Source organism: Piliocolobus tephrosceles, chromosome 6 (genome assembly GCF_002776525.5).
Source record: "Piliocolobus tephrosceles isolate RC106 chromosome 6, ASM277652v3, whole genome shotgun sequence".
NCBI lineage: Eukaryota > Metazoa > Chordata > Mammalia > Primates > Cercopithecidae > Piliocolobus > Piliocolobus tephrosceles.
The window spans coordinates 71,969,166-71,989,142 of NC_045439.1; the positions used below are offsets into that span (position 1 = coordinate 71,969,166).

A 19,977-nucleotide genomic window follows, 5' to 3' on the forward strand; every position below is an offset into this window, starting at 1 on the left:
TTGCCCAGGCTGGTCTCCAACTCTGGGCCTAAAGTGATCCTCCTGTCTTGGCCTCCCAAAGTGCTGGAATTAACAGGTGTGAGGCACCACGTTGGCCTCCTCCTCTATCTCTATGTGCTCTTTTTTTGGGAATTTGCATTAGGCTTTTAGATAGGCTTAATAAATACTTTTTGTTTTGTTTTGTTTTTTTTTTTTTTTGAGACGGAGTCTGGCTCTGTCGCCCAGGCTGGAGTGCAGTGGCCGGATCTCAGCTCACTGCAAGCTCCGCCTCCCAGGTTAACGCCATTCTCCTGCCTCAGCCTCCCGAGTAGCTGGGACTACAGGCGCCCGCCACTTCGCCCGGCTAGTTTTTTTTGTATTTTTTAGTAGAGACGGGGTTTCACCATGTTAGCCAGGATGGTCTCGATCTCCTGACCTAGTGATCCGCCCGTCTCGGCCTCCCAAAGTGCTGGGATTACAGGCTTGAGCCACCGCGCCCGGCCTTTTTGTCTTCTTAAAATGTTTTTCTTAAAACTATGATAGTTCCTTAAAAAAGAAGTTTAGCTTGCTGAAAGCACAGTTTTCTAAGTATGTAGTTTATGAAATTTGGAAAATAAACAGACTGAATTTATTAGGGCTTTCTCAGTATCTTTTAATGCTCTCAATATATCCAATGTTTTCCTGGAGAGCTCTTTTGTCTTGGTGTCCAGTAATGTTGCATTCAGTAAATGGGTAAGAAGATAAAATGTCCCCTCCTTGGGTTTTCCTGAATTGTTTCTCTGTACATAATACATACCCTAAATGTACACATGTATATGGTTTGATGTAAATGAGGTCATTGTTTATTTCATGTAAATAATTACCTTTTTTTACTCCAACTACTTTTTTTGAGGTATACTGTCATAAATGTAAATGTATCAATTTAAAATGTTTACTGTGAGGAATTTTAACTAATATATACATATAGCTATGTTACTGTTACCCAAATCAATATAAGAAACTTTCCATCACCCCGAGAAAGTTATCTTATATCCCTTTCCTCAGGCAATTACTATTCTGATTTTTATCATAATAGAGTAGTTTTTGCCTGTTCTTGACTATTGAATACAGTATGTAAAAATTAGCCAAGCCTGGTGGTACATGCCTGTAGTCCCAATTACTCAGGAGGGCTGAGGTAGGAAGATTGCTTGAGCCTGGGAGTTTGACGCTGCAGTGAGCTGTGATCGCGTCACTGCATTCCAGCCCTGGTGACAGAATTAGGTGAGACTCTTTTTCCAAAAAAAATAAGAAAAAGAGGAGTGAATGCCCCCTCTTCTCCAATCCAAATAATTGGATGATAAGTAATTAAAAATTGCTATTAATAGTAAGCTTTTAGTATCTTGGCCATCTCATTACAGAGGACGATAAATGATTCCACGTGGATAGGGCATAACATATAGAGAATGAGACTATGTCAGAAGAGAGAGAAGGGATTTGAAACAACATGAGTATCTCAGGGACAGATGGATTGGTTCTGCTATTGGTAGGCCTGGAAGGCAAGGTCAGAAATAGCAAAAAATGGATAACAAAAGCACTACTTGTCACCTAAGCTAAGTGGAATAGCTGGCCCAGTAGGAGAAATGTAGGTTTTGCTCTACACTGAGTTCTCCAACTCTTGATAAGCCTCCAAAAACAAATGTTAGGGGAAAAAAATGCAGCTGGCTATGAAAAGATATTTTATCTCATTTCATTAAAAAATCAATGTCAACACTGTTAATAGAATCATTTTATCCTCAGGATAGAGGCAATGCTCTAAACAAACACCAACTCAAGAGCCTCTGATGCCAACCCAGAGGGTACCCAAACACAAACTTAGCATAGAGGTAAGAGTCTCTATGTCTTTTGGTGGAGGCAAAGCCATTTGGTTGGTACTTCATAGGAATATCTTTCTACCAGGTCTTCATCATATGGTATGTGCCACGAGTCTCCAGTTGTTTGCACCACTGTGTCATAGCTGAGAATATGCTGTTGAATTAAAAAGAGAACAAAACATTGAGAACAACACTAAAGGGCTACCTGGCCATTTCTCTTTCTGACACTTCTCAAGTTTGCTTCAGAAGAATACTAATAATGGATTATCTCACTTAATAATGGATTTTCAAAGGGCAGCTAACTCTGTGAAGATGAGCCCTAGCATTAGGAGTTTCTTTTTTTGAGGGGTCTCATTTTTAAGTCTAAAGACTCTCTATAGAAGTATTACATTTATGTAAGACAGATGTTCTTTTGTTGGCTCATCAGTTTTGTGTGTGTGAGTGAAAAATTTCAAATACAGTCAGCCTTCCATAACTGCAGGTTTTGTATCCCTGGCAAACCACCACGGACTGAAATTATTTGAAAACAAAAAACAAACAAAAAAAAACTGAACATGTACAGACTTTTTTTCTTCTTGGCATTATTCCCTAAACAATACAGAAACAACTATTTATATAGCATTTACATTGTATTAGGTATTATAAATAATCTAGATGATTCAAAGTATACAGGAGGATGTGTGTAGGTTATATGCAAATACTATGCCATTTTATATAAGGGACTTGAGCATTTGAGGATTTTAGTATCTGTGAGAGGTCCTGAGACCAATTCCTCATGGATACCAAGGAACAATTGCATACAAAAGTAGAGAAATGGTATCATGAACTCCCATGTACTCATCACCTAGGTTCGGCCATTATCAATTCATCTCTAGTCTTATTTCATCCATATGGTGCCCCCCCACCTCAGATATGTAATTTCTTCTGTAATACTTCAGTATGTATCTCTAAGAAATAAGGTTTTATTTTATAAATGTAAGATCAATATCTGTATACTTTTATTATACTTAAGAATTAATAGTTCTTGGCTGGGCGCAGTGGCTCAAGCCTGTAATCCCAGCACTTTGGGAGGCCGAGACGGGAGGATCACGAGGTCAGGAGATCGAGACCATCCTGGCTAACCCGGTGAAACCCCGTCTCTACTAAAAAATACAAAAAAAACTAGCCGGGCGAGGTGGCGTGCGCCTGTAGTCCCAGCTACTGGGGAGGCTGAGGCAGGAGAAAGGCATAAACCTGGGAGGCGGAGCTTGCAGTGAGCTGAGATCCGGCCACTGCACTCCAGCCTGGGCAACAGAGCGAGACTCCATCTCAAAAAAAAAATTAATAGTTCTTCAACTATATCCTGAATCACTATGGTATCATTTGATACCATATTTACTACAAATCTATTGTTTTGGATATTCTTATTTATTTACTTTTATAGAGACAGGGTCTTACCATGTTGCCCAGCCTAGTCTTAAACTCCTAGGCTCAGGCAATCCTCCTGCTTCGGGCCTCCCAAAGTGCTGGGATTACACAAGTGAGCCACTACACCCAGCCATTCTTAATTATTTTTAAATTGACGAATAACAATTATACATATTTATCATGTACAGCATGTTTCTGAAATATGCATATATTGTAGAATAGCTAAATTGAGCTAATTAACATGAGCATTACCTTATATATTTACAATTTTTGTGGTGAGAACACTTAAAATCTACTCTTAGCAATTTTCAAGGATACAATACATTGTTATTAATTATTAACTACAGTCATCATGGAACTTATTCCTCTTATCTAACTGAAATTTTTTCTCCTTTGACCAACATCTCCCCACTCCCCTAAACTCCGTTGTTTTTTTTTTTTGAGACAGAGTCTTGCTCTGTCACCCAGGCTGGAGTGCAGTGGCACAATCTCAGTTCACTGAAACCTTCACCTCCCGGGTTCAAGCGATTCTTGTACCTCAGCCTCCCATGTAGCTGGGATTACAGGCACACGCCACCACGCCTGGCTAATTTTTGTATTTTTAGTAGAGATGAGGTTTCACTATGTTGGCAAGGCTTGTCTTCAACTCCTGACCTCAAGTGATCCACCCACCTTGGCCTCCGAAAGTGCTGAGATTACCGGCGTGAGCCATCACGCCTGGCCAACATTTGCTGACCATTGAACCTTATTTATTATACCACGGGCCAGTGTACTTTTCTGTAATAACTCACTTTGGATTCTCTCCCTTTGCTTTCACACAAGATATGTCCTTATATTATAGATATCTTAACTAGAATCAAAGAATTCAATTGAGACTGTGTTATAGAAATGAACAGGGAAAACAAATTACTTAAAAGTATAACAAACGATAAGAAATAAGTAATTTGAGCTATTGCAAATAAACAAAAATAAAAAACATATATAAGAAGTCATAACTTATGGCAGGGCACGGCGGCTCACACCTGTAATCCCAGCACTTTGGGAGGCCGAGGTGGGCGAATTACGAGGTCAGAAGTTCAAGACCAGCCTGACCAACATGGTGAAACCCCGTTTCTACTAAAAATACGAAAATTAGCTGGGCGTGGTGGCATGTGCCTGTAGTCCCAGCTACTCGGGAGGCTGAGGCAGGAGAATCGCTTGAACCCAGGAGGCGGAGGCTGTAGTGAGCCAAGATTGTGCCACTGCACTTCAGCCTGGGCGACAGAGAAAGACTACATCTCCAAAACAAACAAACAAACAAAAAAAGGCATAATTTATGACATAATTAATTGAAGTCAAAATTAGTGATATCCTAAATGTTTTTTGGTTTTTGTTTTTGAGACGGCGTCTTGCTCTGTCACCCAGGCTGGAGTGCAGTGGCGTGATCTCAGCTCACTGCAAACTCTGCCTCCAGGGTTCACACCATTCTCCTGCCTCAGCCTCCTGAGTAGCTGGGATTACAGGCACATGCCAACACACCTGGTTAATTTTTTTTTTTTTTTTTTTTTGTATTTTTGGTAGAGACGGGGTTTCACCATGTTAGCCAGGATGGTCTCGATCTCCTGACCTCGTGATTTGCCTACCTTGGCCTCCCAAAGTGCTGGGATTACAGGCATGAGCCACCGTGCCCGGCCCCTAAATGTTTTAATTAATTTGAGGTTGGCCTATGAAAACTTTAGCAGACTCTTTCTAGGAACTGGCTAGTAACAAATACTAACCTAAAACTGAGAAAAATAAAGCATTTAGAACCTTCAATTAGTTGTGACACTCTTTTTCTATGCCACATTCTTACTGTATACTTGACTCTGTTAATATTACATAGAGAACAGATACCATTACCTGAAAGGTCAGTTTTGATCCTGGAAACCCATTTATAATTGCCAGCTGATGTCCCTGCTGCCACTTAAAAAACAAGCGTTGGGTCTTGGGATCAGGCAGACAGGCCTTGTGGTCCCGCATCAGGTCTTTTGTGATAAACCTGCAGTGATTCCCGGAGTGCAGTGTGGCATACAGAAGGAATGGATCATCCTTGGAGCTGAACCAGGCATAAGAAAGAACACAATCAAGCACAGCTGAAGAGGCAGAAGATAGCGTTTTTTGCTACACTTTTTACTTACTTTCCTTGGAGGTGCCTCTGAATTCTTGACCAGCATGATCCTAGTAATACTTAAGAACTACCTGAAAGTCCTTAGCTGGTAAGCAATACCATCTAGAACACAGATGGAAAGCTGAGGGGAATGGAATGCTATGCCTGGGATTCTCACAGCTTACACTCATCCACTAGAACGATGAATTCTAACAGTGCTCTCCTCACACTTAAAAGTTGCTTCTCTTTGGGCATTTTTCCTATTTGCCTTATCTATCACAGAGCACACCTTTTCCCTCTCTCTTCACCCAAATTCAAGAAACACCCAAAATACTACTAGGGCAGGATGAGACTTTGTTGCAAGCCACCAAATAACTGGCTGCCCCTGAAGTTGAACTGGTATTTCAGAGCAGCTTCTAAACAGTCACCTGGATCAGCACCCCAAAACATCTTCTTTGGTAAGAGCCAGTGACTCAAAGCCTCCAACAGACTTATCATTTTAATAAATGTGCTGTGAAAATGGCAGTAACGACCTTGCTTTAGGAGATTCAGACTGCAACTTGTGATATGCCCTATGCCTTGATTCAAATGACCCTAAATAGGACCATTTAAAGTTTTCTTTATCCTGAAGTATTTCAAGTGAAATGATAAAATGATGAAATCTGCCTTATAACTCTCCAGGAAAAAAAGAAAAAGAAAAAAAGTGTGTGGTTTATAGAACAAAATTAGCAAAATGATGGTAATTGTTGGAGCTGGGTGACAGTTACATGGGGACTCACTATTCACTATACTATTCTCTCTAGTGTATGTTTGAAAAGCTTCTTTAGTACATTAGTGGAAAACAGATTTAGTGATAAACATTTAAATATTCAAATTCAAAGCCACAGAAGGTCAGTGAATTGATCGTTACAACTGAGTTTGGAACTTCAGCTGATGCAACAAATACAGACCCCAAACCAAGTGGTGAGACCACTTTCCAACAGGTTTCTTGGTCATAACGCTTCAAATTTATGTAATTCTTCCATATAAGGAAAACAATAATGATCATGACAGCAACTAACATAAATGTTTTCCATGTACTTGGTGCTGTGCCAAGAGTTTTACATGAGTTATTTACAGGTATTATCTTATTTAATCCTTAAAACAACCCCATAAAGGTTACACAGGAGATAAGGAAGACAGAGAGAAAGGAAACACTTTTCCCAAACAGGGAGTGGCAGGGCCATGATCTCAACCTGGGTAAACTAATTCCCAAGCCTGCAATCTTACTGTCTACCCCACGTTGCCATTAGGTCTTCTGCTCTTGGAGAAATGGAAGCACCATCTTCCAGCTAAAAAAAGAAGGGATGTGGTTTGGGAACTGGATGAGAGGTTTGCTTCTCCCTTGCTTTATGCATTGAGAGCCATTGCACTTTTTAAATAATAAATGATTTGGGGGCCAGGCGAGGTGGCTCATGCCTGTAATCCTAGCACTTTGGGAGGCTGAGGCAGGTGGATCACGAGGTCAGGAGTTCGAGACCAGCCCAGCCAACATGGTGAAACTCCATCTCTACTAAAAATAAAAAAATTAGCTGGGCATGGTGGCGGGTGCCTGTAATCCCAGCTACTTGGGAGGCTGAGGCAGGAGAATTGCTTGAATCCAGGAGGTGGAGGTTGCAGTGAGTCAAGATTATGCCACTGTACTACTCTAGCCTGGGTGACAGAGCGAGACTCCGTCTCAATAAAATAAAATAAATGATTTGGAGAATACTGACAAATCTTGAAGTTATCACATTCAGACTATGAAACCTAGATTTGGGGCTGAGGTATATACATTCATTACCTAAGCGAAGTTGGAAATAAAGTTTTGTTAGCATAAACAATATGAAAACCTCAATGCACAAGAGTGCACTGAGTTCACATGTGCTGTTGCGGATCTGTAGTCCTCCTAATTAGCTATTTTTTTCTTACTTTATAGCTACCGTAGGTTGGTTTTTTTTTTTTTTTTGTGACTGTCTCACTCCGTAACCCAAGCTGGAGTGCAGTGGTACGATCTCAGCTCACTGCAACCTCTGCTTTCCAGGTTCAAGTGATTCTACTGTCTCAGCCTCCCGAGTGGCTGGAACTACATGCGTGTGCCACCACACCTGGCTAATTGTATTTTTAGTTGAGATGGGGTTTGCTATGTTGGCCAGGCTGGTCTCAAACTCCTGATCTTGAGTGATCTGCCTGCCTTGGCTTCCCAAAGTGCTGTGATTATAGGCATGAGCCACCGTGGCTGGCTTACTGTAAGTTTTGTTACTGACCATGTTTACCATGTTCCTTTGGCTTCCTGGGAAGCTGCAGCTCAATAGCAATTTTCTCCTTACATTTAGCGTAAAATCTAGGCCTCCTGCTTATCTATCAGGATCCGTAAGGTCCTCTGTATTGGGGTCTCTGCCTTCTCTCTAATCTCAGAATTTATTACTTTCCCTCTTGCTATTATAGCCCAACTGGCCTTCTGGCTTTCCTTAAACACATGCCAAGCTTATGCCTGCCTCAGGCTCTTTTTTTTTTTGAGATGGAGTCTCGCACTGTCTCCCAGGCTGGAGTGCAGTGGCGCGATCTTGGCTCACTGTAAGCTCCACCTCCCGGGTTTATGCCATTCTCCTGTCTCAGCCTCCTCAGTATCTGGGACTACAGGCACCCGACACCGCGCCCGGTTAATGTTTTGTATTTTTAGTAGAGATGGGGTTTCACCGTGTTAGCCGGGATGATCTCCATCTCCCGACCTCATGATCCGCCTGCCTCGGCCTCCCAAAGTGTTGGGATTACAGGCATGAGCCCGGCCTGCCTCAGGGCTTTTAAAATATTTCATGTTATTTGGGATGTTCTTCCCACCACCTCTCCCCCTTTCTCAAATAACTCACTCCTCATCCAATTTGCCCCCTCAGAAAGGCTGTTCTTGACCCCTCATTCACAACCCTCTGAACTATCCCTTACCTAAACTCTATCTGCCTTGCTTTATTGTCCCCATAGTACTAATCACTGCCTGGAATGACATTACCTGTTTATTTGTTTATCTGTTTATTGTAAATTCTAAGAGGGCACTGCTCTTTCTCCAAGAACATAGAAAGTGTTCCTGTTGGTCAAGTATTTGCTAAATGATCTACTTAGGATCTTATGGCATGTATTCGGTGTACTAATCTCACTCCTGACTTATCTTCTCCCCACTTCTCCTTTATCCTGATTTCCTCATCTGTTTAAGTTTATCCTGCCATAGAAGCTGTAGTGTTTTTTTTTTTTTTTTTAGAAGAAAGTAGTTTTGTAAGTTGTCTCAAATCTTTTTTTTCTTTTTAATGAGGGTGAGTATACATATACACATGCATTTTAAAAATAGGTTTTAAAGTAGGTAACTAATAAGCAGATGTCTGGAGCACTGTATAATTCACCTGTTACCTCCAACACTTACATGTTATCAGCAAAAAAACAGCTGGCTTGCTTTTGCACCTCTGCCATCTCATCCTTTCTCCATCGGAAACTCTGTCTTAACATGTGCTTCCGGCCTAGGACTAGCAGTCGCAGATTCTGTTTGGCTAGTTGAGAGACGACATTCAAGAGCTAAAAAACACAAAGCCAGAATCCCAAAAGGTCAAGGGAAGACTCTCAAATTAGTGGAGTGATTTTTTTCCAGCAGGCCACCTCAATGGTGAACATGTGCTTCTGGCCTAGGACCAGTAGTCCCAGATTCTGTTTGGCTAGTTGAGAGAAGACATTCGAGAGCTAAAAAACACAAAGCCAGAACCCCAAAAGGTCAAGCGAAGACTCTCGAATTAGTGGAGTGATTTTTTCCAGCAGGCCACCTCAATGGTGAAGCACTCTTTTCTGGTAAGGGGTAAGAAAACAATCCATAATAATTTCCCATCTTTGAAAGCCTGAGGAAAATGCTTCCCTATTACACATTAATGTCTAACATCTGCCTATTGGTCAGGCTACATTGCAGAGAGGTTTTTCTTTTTTGTATGTGTGTGTGACAGGGTCTCACTCTGTTGTCCAGACTGAAGTGCACAGGTGCAATCACAGCTCATTGCAGCCTTGAATTTCTGGGCTCAAGCAATCTTCCCACTTCAGCCTCCTGAGTAGTTGGGACCACAGATGTGAGCCACCACGTCTGGCTTTTTTTTTTTCTCTGAGACACAGAGTTTTGCTCTTGTTGCCCAGGTTGGAGTACAATGGCATGATCTCAGCTCACTGCAACCTCTGCCTGCTGGGTTCAAGCGATTTTCCTGCCTCAGCCTCCCAAGTAGCTGGGATTACAGGCATGTACCACCACGGCCAGCTAATTTTGTATTTTTAGTAGAGACGGGGTTTCACCATGTTGGTGAGGCTGGTCTCGAACTCCTGACCTCAGGTGACCCACCCGCCTGAGCCTCCCAAAGAGATGGGATTACAGGCGTGAGCCACCATGCCCAGCCTGATCAGCCTAAGTTTTTTTTTTTTTTTGGTATAGATGGGATCTCACTATGCTGCCCAGGCTGGTCTTGAACTTCTGGCCTCAATAAATTCTCTTGCATTGGCCTTCCAAAGCACTGGGATTACAGGTGTGAGCCACTGCACCCAGCCTAGTTCAGTTGTTTTAAACTGTGCTCTTTAGGGCCCACTAGGATAGAGATAGAGAGGCTCAAGAAGGATGGGATTTTGTTTCCTAGGATTTCGTTTCCTATACATTTCAAACCTTGTTTCAACCCAAACAGCTCAACCTTTACATATTTATCACATTGGTATTCTGCATAAGTTTTGATTTGAATAAAGGCTTCTACTTCTTTTTAAGTTTGTAAATGATTAGACAGTGACTTTTCTATGTTATGACTTGATTGTTAATACTGCCTCCTTTCATTGAAATTCCCTTTTCTACAAAAGATCTGTCGATTTCTACCCTGTAGTCTACTTTCCAGTCAGTTACTTTATCCCCATTCTCTCCACTTCCCATCGGCCTCTACTTCATTGTGTGCACATGAACTCCTCAAAGGTCTAGACTTGGGTTTTTAGAAATCTAGTACTTTGGTGAGCTTGCCTATACTCAATTTTTCATAAGGAAAAGTACATAAATTACTTGTATGTACCACCTATTAAACTAAGCTATAAATGGATATTACTAAGTAAAACAAAAGCTGAAAAAACTATAACTTGTATATATATCAGAAATATAAAAGATCTTTATAAGAATTGCTGGGCCCACAAAAACCACAAGTTGACAGGTCTTACAGAAATCCTTAATTTTCTTGGGTCTTGGTTGGAAAAAGTATTTATTTTAGTCTAGCTTCTCTTTAGTCATAAGTTCCTCCTCTGTAGATTTTCAGGACATTATTTAAAGCCTTATAATAAATAAAATTAATTCATTTATTTAATCAGCTATCAAATATTACATTAGTACCTGTTATATCCAATATACATGTAGACTCTGATGATCTAATAATGAATTAGCAAGGGCTGAATTTTTTTATTTTTTATTTTTTTATTTTTTAATTTTGAGACGAAGTCTCGCTCTGTCACCCAGGCTGGAGTGCAGTGGCGCAATCTCAGTTCACTGTAACCTCTACCTCCCGGGTTCTTCTGCCTCAGCTTCCAGAGTAGCTGTGACTACAGGCATGTGCCATCATGCCTGGCTAATTTTTGTATTTTTAGTAGAGACGGGGTTTCACCATATTGGCCAGGCTGATCTGGAACTCCTGACCTCATGATCCACCTGCCTTGGCCTCCCAAAGTGTTGGGATTACAGGCGTGAGCCACTATGCCTGGCCAGCTGAATTTTAAAAATATTACTGTTTATTGCTTTGGACCGATACTGAATTTTTGTCCACTCCATTGCTAATCTTATTTCAGTAAGGAGTAGTTGGCTTTTTTATCCCTAATTATTAGTTCTATAATTAAGACATAGAATGGGCTGGGTATGGTGGCTCACATCTGTAATCTCAGCACTGTGGGAGGATGAGACTGGAGGACTGCTTGAGGTAAGAAGTTTTAGACTAGCCCAGTCAACACAGCAAGACCTCGTCTCTATTTAAAAAAAAAATTAGGCCAGGCACCGTGGCTCTCACCCATAATCCCAGCATTTTGGGAGGCCGAGGCAGGCGGATCACTTGAGGTTAGGAGTTTAAGACCAGCCTGGCCAACACGGCTCCATCTCTACTAAAAATACAAAAATTAGCTGGGTATGGTGGTGCGCGTCTGTAATCCCAGCTACTGCGGAGGCTGAGGCAAGAGAATTGCTTGAACCCGCGAGGTGGAGGTTGCCGTGAGCTGCGATCACACCACTGCACTCCAGCCTGGGTGACAGAGCAAGACTCCATCTCAAAAAATGAATGAATGAATGAATGAATAAATAAATAAAATAAAAATTAGCCAGGCATGGTGGCATGCACCTGTGGTACTGGCTACATGAGAGGCTGAGGCAGGAGGATTGCTTGAGGAGTTCAAGGCTACAGTGAGCTACAAATGTACCACTGCACTCCTGGGCAACAGAGTGAGACACCGTCTCTTAAAAATAAAAGAATGGACACAACTTGCCCACTTCAGATTCAAGTTTAGCTCAACTTGCAGGTTGAGCTAAACCTGCTTGAGTGTTAGCTCAACCTTGAAATACTTGAAACACTCAACCTTGAAACACTCAACCTTGAAACATTCAACCTTGAGGACACCAAACCCAGAGATTTACAACTAGTAAAATATAGTTCTTTCCTTCAAAGCTAGGAATAATGGTTTTTGTGCTCAGGCAGTTATTTCCTAGACTTCTCTATGTGTAAGGCATATGGTAGGTATCACAGCTACAGAAATTTAAGCCATAGTCCCTGCCTTTAGTAACGGAGTACCCAATATTATTATTATTATTTTGAGACAGAGTCTTGCTCTCTCACTCAGGCTGGAGTGCAGTAGCACAATCTCAGCTCATTGCAACCTCCGCCTCCTGGGTTCAAGTGATTCTCCTGCCTCAGCCTCCTGAGTACCTTGGATTACAGGCACCCACCACCACACCTGGCTAATTTTTGTATTTTTAGTAGAGACGGAGTTTCACCATGTTGGCCAGGCTGGTCTCAAACTCCTGACCTCAGGTGATCCACCCACCTCGGCCTACCAAAGTGCTGGGATTATAGGCATGAGCCACCGTGCCCAGCCTCCAATATTTTCTTATGTAACTATCAAGACAAAGAAAACATATATGCTGGCTCTACACATATTGGATGGGTCATAAATATATTTTTTTCATTAATAATTATTTTCTGATTAGCTGAAGAATATGCCCAATATCCATTTTCATCCATCATAAAGTAGCTCATATTTGAAAACTTGAAAAATGAAAGAACAAATGACTCACAGCTCACTACCCAAAGACTGTTAATGTCTATTTACCACTCTTTCTGTTCTATTTATTTTTTATTTTTATTTTATTTTATTTTATTTTTCTTTCCAAATCAATAGGTCTTTTGCATCATTTAAATATCACAAATAGGTCTCGGGAATCATCCGGCCTCTTATTTCAGAAGCTGGACTACTCTTAGATCTTATTCATCAGCCGGCTGAACGGTTCCTTTTTCAGAGACATAGATACCATCCAAAAATTTCCTGATATCCTTGTTTTTAACTGCTGTGGCTTGCTGAATCAAAGCCTCTAAATTGGAAACAAGCTCAATGTCATTACCTTCAAGGATTAATTCATCTTTCTGGGCTTGAGATACTGAACAAGCAACACCTGGTCTCACTCAAACCCTGAGGATATATTTTTCACCCAAGAAATTTCAGATTTCAACAAGAGATCCATTCTCCTGGATAATGACATTGATGGGGAAGTAAGCATACACAGACCTCATCTTGTAATGGAAGCCCAGTGTTAACACCCTTGATCATGTTCTGTACATGACTACAAATAGTCTGAACGGCAGCCAGTTCCTTTCTGTTTCCCCACCATTTGTCAACCTGGAGCCTTTTTTTTTTTTTCTTTCCAAGAAGATTGAATCTACACTGATGTGATTGAAGTCCCTCTGCAGGGTTCCTCTGGGGCCTTTCACAATAACTGTGTGTCCCTTCACAGTAATGTCACCATTTTCTGGAATGTGGACAGTCTGATTGCTGAGAATGGTCTTCATTCCTCAGTAGACATGGCAAAGAAAGCTATTCTATGTATGTTTAAACATAATCTTATAAGCTATTTTAAAAGTTGGGTTAGTAATAAAAGAGCAAACATCTATACTAGTAAACTTTGATTCATGGATTCAAATAGCTCAAAAGACATAGGCTGGGTCTGGTGGCTCAGGCCTGTAATCCCAGCACTTTGGGAGGCTGAGGCAGGAGGACTGCTTGAGGCCAGGAGTTCGAGACCAGCCTGGGCAACACAACAAGACCCCGTCTCTAAATAACAATAATAATACAATTATAAAAAAATTCAAACAAAAACTATTTCTGATACTGATTGCTTAAGTTTCCAGGCAACTGGGAAAACATGGCTTAAAGATAAATACAGTTGTGTCTTCATAGCTATATCCTGGTTTAGATAAATGGTCTTGAGTTTACTAATAGTACATTAAAGACGGGCCAAGGAAGAGCAGAAAAGCCTATCTTGAACTACTCTGGGGAACCATCTTGTGGCTGAGAAGTCTCTACTAGAAGCAGCTCTCTGAAAACAATGAAAACAAGGAGAATAAATGAAAGACACAGGGAAAAAGATGAGTGTGCAGCATAAAAGCCCTGGCCTGAAACTCCATGAGAGTCCAGCCATGAACCCACTTCTTCTGGGGTAAATTACAAGGCTGGATCCAGTGGGCTGAGTCAGTGTCATAGGTATACTTGGAATAGTTTTTTAAAAAAATACAAAAAATTCAACTTAAGATTCTACGTTAGATCAAAAGTGAAACCAAGAGGGAAAATGGAGTGAGTAGATGTACTTCTCCCTATGTCTCCCACTAAGTGAAACTCAAAACCTTGGACATTATATATAAAATGAACATAAGAAGACTTGGAAAGGTAGAGGGAAAAATGGCAAACTGGTTGGAGACCTCAGCACACAAGGACTGACATGGTTGTGAGTTCCCTGGGTTTTCTTTTTGCCACATATATCTCAGAATTGGAGCTGAAGAAGCTGTCAACCTAGAAATGCCAATGTGTGCAGACAAAGAAAACCCAACAAAGGCTTGTTCTCTTTAGCCAAAAGAGAGGAAAGAGGCAGTCTTACTCAGAAAACTTGGTAAAAAAAAAAAAATAATAACATCAGTAGACTATGATGCTGTGTATGTGTGTGTGTCTGTGTATGTATAAAACAAGTAGAGTTGGCTGGGTGTGGTAGTTCATACCTGTAATCCCAGCACTTTGGGAGGCCAAGCTGGGTGGATTGCTTTGTTGTTGGAATCAGGAGGACTACAGACACTTCGGGGTAAAGCAGGATGATCTTTATTGAGTGCACTCAGACCTAGCAGACTTAACATCTAAAAAACTGGGCTAAGAACAAAGACAGCACTTGACTTTTACATACCCTTCAAAAAGGGGGTGGGCTAGCCTGAAACAAACTTATGGTGGTGTGAAAGCAAGAATACAGAGGCAGAACAAAGACAGTTAATCAAACTGTGATAGGTGTATAACTCAGGATTACACATGACTGTTGCTATGTAACCTAGATGGCTGTTATCTAGGTTTGCCTTAGTGCCTTGCTAGGCAAGCCACTAGCTTATTCTATGACATTCACTATGGCACCGAGGTGGCTGTAGCTTAGGCCTGCTCAGACGGCTCATGACTTTCACTGTACTGTACTTTCACTGTACTGTTTAGGTAAAGCAGAATACTTGAAGGTAAAGCAGAATACTAGTTACAGAGAATAGGAATCTATAAACTCACACTATAAGATAAAGAAAAATTCGTTTTTCTCTTCCTTACGTTGAGGGAGTACTGGGAGAGTCTTCAGGGCACATTAGATAGTATTATCAAGACTTTTCTTGGGTCTGGACTGTGCCTGTTGCTGCCTCTGGGACAAGTCAGCCTAATATAGGAAACCTTATTTCTCTTTTTTTTAATTTCATTTTTTCTTTCTTTCTTTAATTTCTGCCTCGGCTTGAGTTCAGAAGTTTGAGATCAGCCTGGGAAACAAAGCAAGATTTTTTATCTACCAAAAATGAAAAAAATTAGTTGGGCATGGGTGTGTGCCTGTGGTCCCAGCTACTCTGGAGGCTGAAGTGAGAGGATCCTTTGGGCCCAATAGATCAATGCTGCAATGAGCTATGAGAGCGCCACTGCACTCCAGCCTGTGCAACAGAGTGAGACCCTATCTGAAAAAACCCCCACCAAAATAAAAAAAAAACACACACAAAAAACGAAAACCCCCCCCAAACACCTACAGTGACCACTAAAAATGCTATACAAAAAGATACACTCAAAAAACACTACAGATTTTATTTTATTTTATTTTATTTATTTTTTGAGACAGAATCTCACTGTCCCCCAGGCTGCAGTGAGCTCACTGTAACTTCCGCCTCCCGGGTTCAAGCAATTTTCCTGCCTCAACCTCCCGAGTAGCTGGGATTACAGGAGCATGGCACCATGCCTGGCTAATTTTTTTTTGTATTTTTAGTAAAGACCGATTTTCACCATGTTGGCCAGGCTGGTTTTGAACTCCTGACCTCAAATGATTCACCTGCCTCAGCCTCCCAAAGTGCTAGAATTACAGCACCCAGAAAAAAAACTATAGATTTTTAAAAGTCATTATAGAGAAATAAAAATGGAATTCTAAAAAAGTTCAGTAGTCCATAGGAAGGGAGGAAAAGTAAAACAGAGACAAAACACAGAAAACAAAAATAAATGGCAAGTATAAGCCCTAATATATCAATAACAGTATGAGCTATAAAAAGTCTACATATACTAATTAAAAGATAGAGGCTGGCAGAGTGGATTAAAAAACATGACCCAACTATATGCTATCTTAAAAAACCCTCAAATATAAACATATAGACTGGTGGAAAGTAGAAGGATGGAAAAAGTTATATAGCATGCAAACAATGAAAGGAAAGCTGGAGTGGCTACATTAATATTAAATAAAATATACTTCAGAGCAGAAAAAATTACCAGAGATGCAAAAGATGTTATACAATGATAAGAGGGTCAATCTAAGAAAACATAGCAATCTTAAATGTGTGTACCAAACAACAGAGCTGCAAAATATGTGAAAGCAAAAGCTGACAGAACCAAAAGGAGAAATAGCCAAATCTACAACTACAGTTGGAGACCTCAACACTCCTCTCTCAACAATTGAGAGAACAACTAGACAGAAAATCAGCAAGCATATAGAAGAACTCAACACCACCGTCCAGGTTCATGAATTGCAAGGCTATTAGCTAGTAAAGACAAAGGAAGTAGAATAGCTCAAACAATTTTGAAAAGAAAGAACAAAGTAGAAACATCAGTTTACCTCATTTTTAGTCCTTCTTGTACAGCTATGGTAATCATAACTGTGTGATAAAAGTGGAAGGATAAATTCTGGAGTCTGGACCACATAGCAGAACAAAATAAACAATACACGATTCATTCTAGAGCATATCTAAAATTCCAAACTGATCCCAGAACTAATACCTCCTGAGTAACCAATACCTCAAGCTTAACCTAAAATAAGGTATCACTCTGCCCCGCCCCCATCCCCTGCTTGCCCTATCCCACATAAGACATCACTGGTCCTCCTTAGTGATACCTTCCCTTACTGATAAGGAGTACACTTGGCCCAGACCTCTGGAATGGGAAGATGGAGGCTTACTCAAGTCAAACTTATCATCTTAAAACTCTTTTTTCTCTCTTCTGATTTGGGGTTTCTGTTTCCAATATTTCCTACTATTTCACTTTTCCTTTTCACAAAATCATTTTTCCTTGAAATATGGTCTCCTTTTGCCACTGTATTTTCTGTATTCTGATTACTATCGGGGTTAAATTTTAATTTTCTGTCTATCGTTTTTCCTCAAGATGATTAAGGATAATTCTCTAAAACCCAGAAGAATAAAAACATATTTTGCCAGGTGCGGTGGCTCACGCCTGTAATCCCAGTGCTTTGAGAGGCCGAGATGGGAGGATGTCTTGAACCCAGGAGTTCGAGACCAGCCTTAGCAACATGGTGAGACCCTGTCTCAAACAAACAAACAAACAAACAAACAAACAAACAAACAAACACGTTTTAGATTCATATTTGGTTTAAACTTTTTCTGTTTTGGCTTCTACCCTAATTTGGCTTATCTCCAGTAGGAGGAGATGAGTTGTTTTTTTTTTTTAACTCATATGTGACACACTAACTTTTGGCATAAAACTGATGAAAAGTAGTTCCTGAGCTTAGGGTAAAAATACAGTTCGCAGGGCTACATGGGTAAGAAATAACTGAGTAGGGATGCTCCGGAAACAGAAAATCTGCCTGGGAGGTAAGAGAGGCCAATGAGAGCAAGAGCTTTGCTGAGTAATCCTAAACAGCAAATGCTAACTTCCTTTCCCTGTGCTTATACCTTTTTACCTCCTCCTCTGCAGTCTATGGCACTTCCTGAGGTTGTATGGATTGTAGCTGTTCAGAAACTCTAAAGCCGTTGGAATCTGATGTCTTCAGAAATTAAACATTCTATGTCTGTTCCTCAGCAAGATAACTATCATCAATATACCTCATTTATAAGAACTTTCATTATGGGATACCTCCAGGAAAGAACTTAAAAACTGTTTTGGAAGCAACCCAAATGTCAATTTCTGAAAGATGAATGGATTGATAAAATGTGGTATACACATATAATAGATTATTATTCAGCCTTAAACAGGAATGAAATTCTAATACATGCTACAACATCGACGAACTTGAAAACTAAGTGAAAAAAGCCAGACACTAAAGGACAAATACCAAATGATTCCACTTACGTAAGTTACCTAAAGTAGTCAAATTCATAAACAGAGCACAGAATGGTGGTTGTCAGGGCAGCAGGGAGAGGGGGATGAGGAGCTATTGTTTAAGGGATACAGAGTTTCAGTTTGGGAAGATGACAAAAGTCTGGAGATGAATGGTGGCAATAGTTGCACAACAACATGAAGTAGTTAATGCCACTGAACTGTATACTGAAAAACGGTTAAAATGGTAAATTTTATATTAAACATATTTTACAACAATAAAAGATTTTATCAGTCTAGACACGGTGGCTGACGCCTGTAATGCCAGCACTTTGGGAGGCCAAGGCAGGCAAATCACTTGAGGTCAGGAGTTTGAGACCAGCCTGGCCAACATGGTGAAACCCAGTCCCTACTAAAAATACAAAAAACTTAGCTGAGTATGGTGGCAAGCACCTGTAGTCCCAGTTACTTGGGAGGCTGAGGCAGGAGAATTGCTTGAACCTGGGAGGAGGAGGTTGCAGTGAGCTGAGATGGTGCCACTACTCTAGCCTGGGCGACAGAGCGAGACTCAGTCTCAAAAAACAAACAAACAAAAAAGGATTTTATCATAAAAATTTTAAATATAAACAACAACAGGCAGAGTAGCATAATGAACTGCCATGTACACATCACTCAGCTGCAATAATTATCACCTCACAGCCAATCTAATTTCAACTATATACCCATTCACTTCCTTCTGTCAGATTATTTTGAAACAAATCCCAGACATATCATTTCACCTGTAAATATATTGGAATGCATTTCTAAATATAAGAACACTTTAAAAGATAAGCACAGGGGCCGGGTGCGGTGGCTCACGCCTGTAATCCCAACACTTTGGGAGGCCGAGGTGGGTGGATCACAAGATCATGAGATCGAGACCATTCTGGCTAACACGGTGAAACCCTGTCTCTACTAAAAATACAAAAAATTAGCCAGGCGTGGTGGTGGGTGCCTATAGTCCCAGCTACTTGGGAAGCTGAGGCAGGAGAAAGGCGTGAACCCAGGAGGCAGAGCTTGCAGTGAGCTGAGATAGTGCCACTGCACTCCAGCCTGGGTGACAGAGCAAGACTCTGCCTCAAAAAAAAAAAAAAAAAAAAAAAATTAATTATATATATATATATAAAAGCACAAGACCGGTTGCAGTGGCTCATGCCTATAGTCCCAGCACTTTGGGAGGCCGAGGTGGGCGGATCATGAAGTCAGGAGTTCGAGACCAGCCTGGCCAACATGGTGAAACCCCATCTCTACTAAAAATACAAAAATTAGTTGGGCGTGGTGGCAGGCGCCTGTAATCCCAGATGCTCGGGAGGCTGAGGCAGGAGAATCGCTTAAGCCCAGGAGGTGGAGGCTGCAGTGAGCCGAGATCGCACCTTTGCACTTCACCATGGGCGACAGAGCAAGACTCTGTCTCAAAAAAAAAAAAAAAAAAGATAAGCACAGGCCAGGCTTGTTGGCTCATGCCTGTAGTCCAAGCACTTTGGGAGGCCAAGGTAGGTGGATGACTTGAGGTCAGGAGTTTGAGACGAACCTGGCCAACTTGGTGAAACTTCATCTCTACTACCAGCACGAAAAAATTAGCTGGGGGTGGTAGCACGTGCCTGTAAACCCAGTTACTTGGGAGGCTGAGGCAGGAGAATCGCTTCAACCTGGGCGATGGAGGTTGCAGTGAGCTGAGATTGCGCCACTGCACTCCAGCCTGGGAGACAGAGCAAGACTCTGTCTCAAAAAAAAAAAAAAAAA

The 19,977-nt window shown here is 41.1% G+C and overlaps 1 protein-coding gene and 1 pseudogene across 6 annotated transcripts in view; both read right to left on the bottom strand.

Moving 5' to 3' along the window:
* Nucleotides 1-1,336: 1,336 nt before the first annotated feature.
* The window catches only part of PRORP (protein only RNase P catalytic subunit), a 146,636-nt gene continuing 127,995 nt past the window's right edge, over nt 1,337-19,977 (bottom strand). For 4 of the 6 annotated variants that reach the window (XM_023189619.3, XM_023189618.3, XM_023189621.3 and 1 more), the window contains 3 exons: nt 8,792-8,940; nt 5,115-5,310; nt 1,729-1,983 (listed from right to left, as the gene is read on the bottom strand). In XM_023189619.3, the coding sequence (XP_023045387.1) occupies nt 1,852-1,983; nt 5,115-5,310; nt 8,792-8,940 (477 nt within the window). In that variant the 3' untranslated portion in view covers nt 1,729-1,851. Of the gene's footprint in view, nt 1,984-5,114; nt 5,311-8,791; nt 8,941-19,977 lie in introns of all 6 variants that reach the window. The other 2 variants (XM_023189617.2, XM_023189620.3) reach the window with 2 other exon arrangements.
* Nucleotides 12,879-13,460, bottom strand: LOC111524446 (annotated as a pseudogene).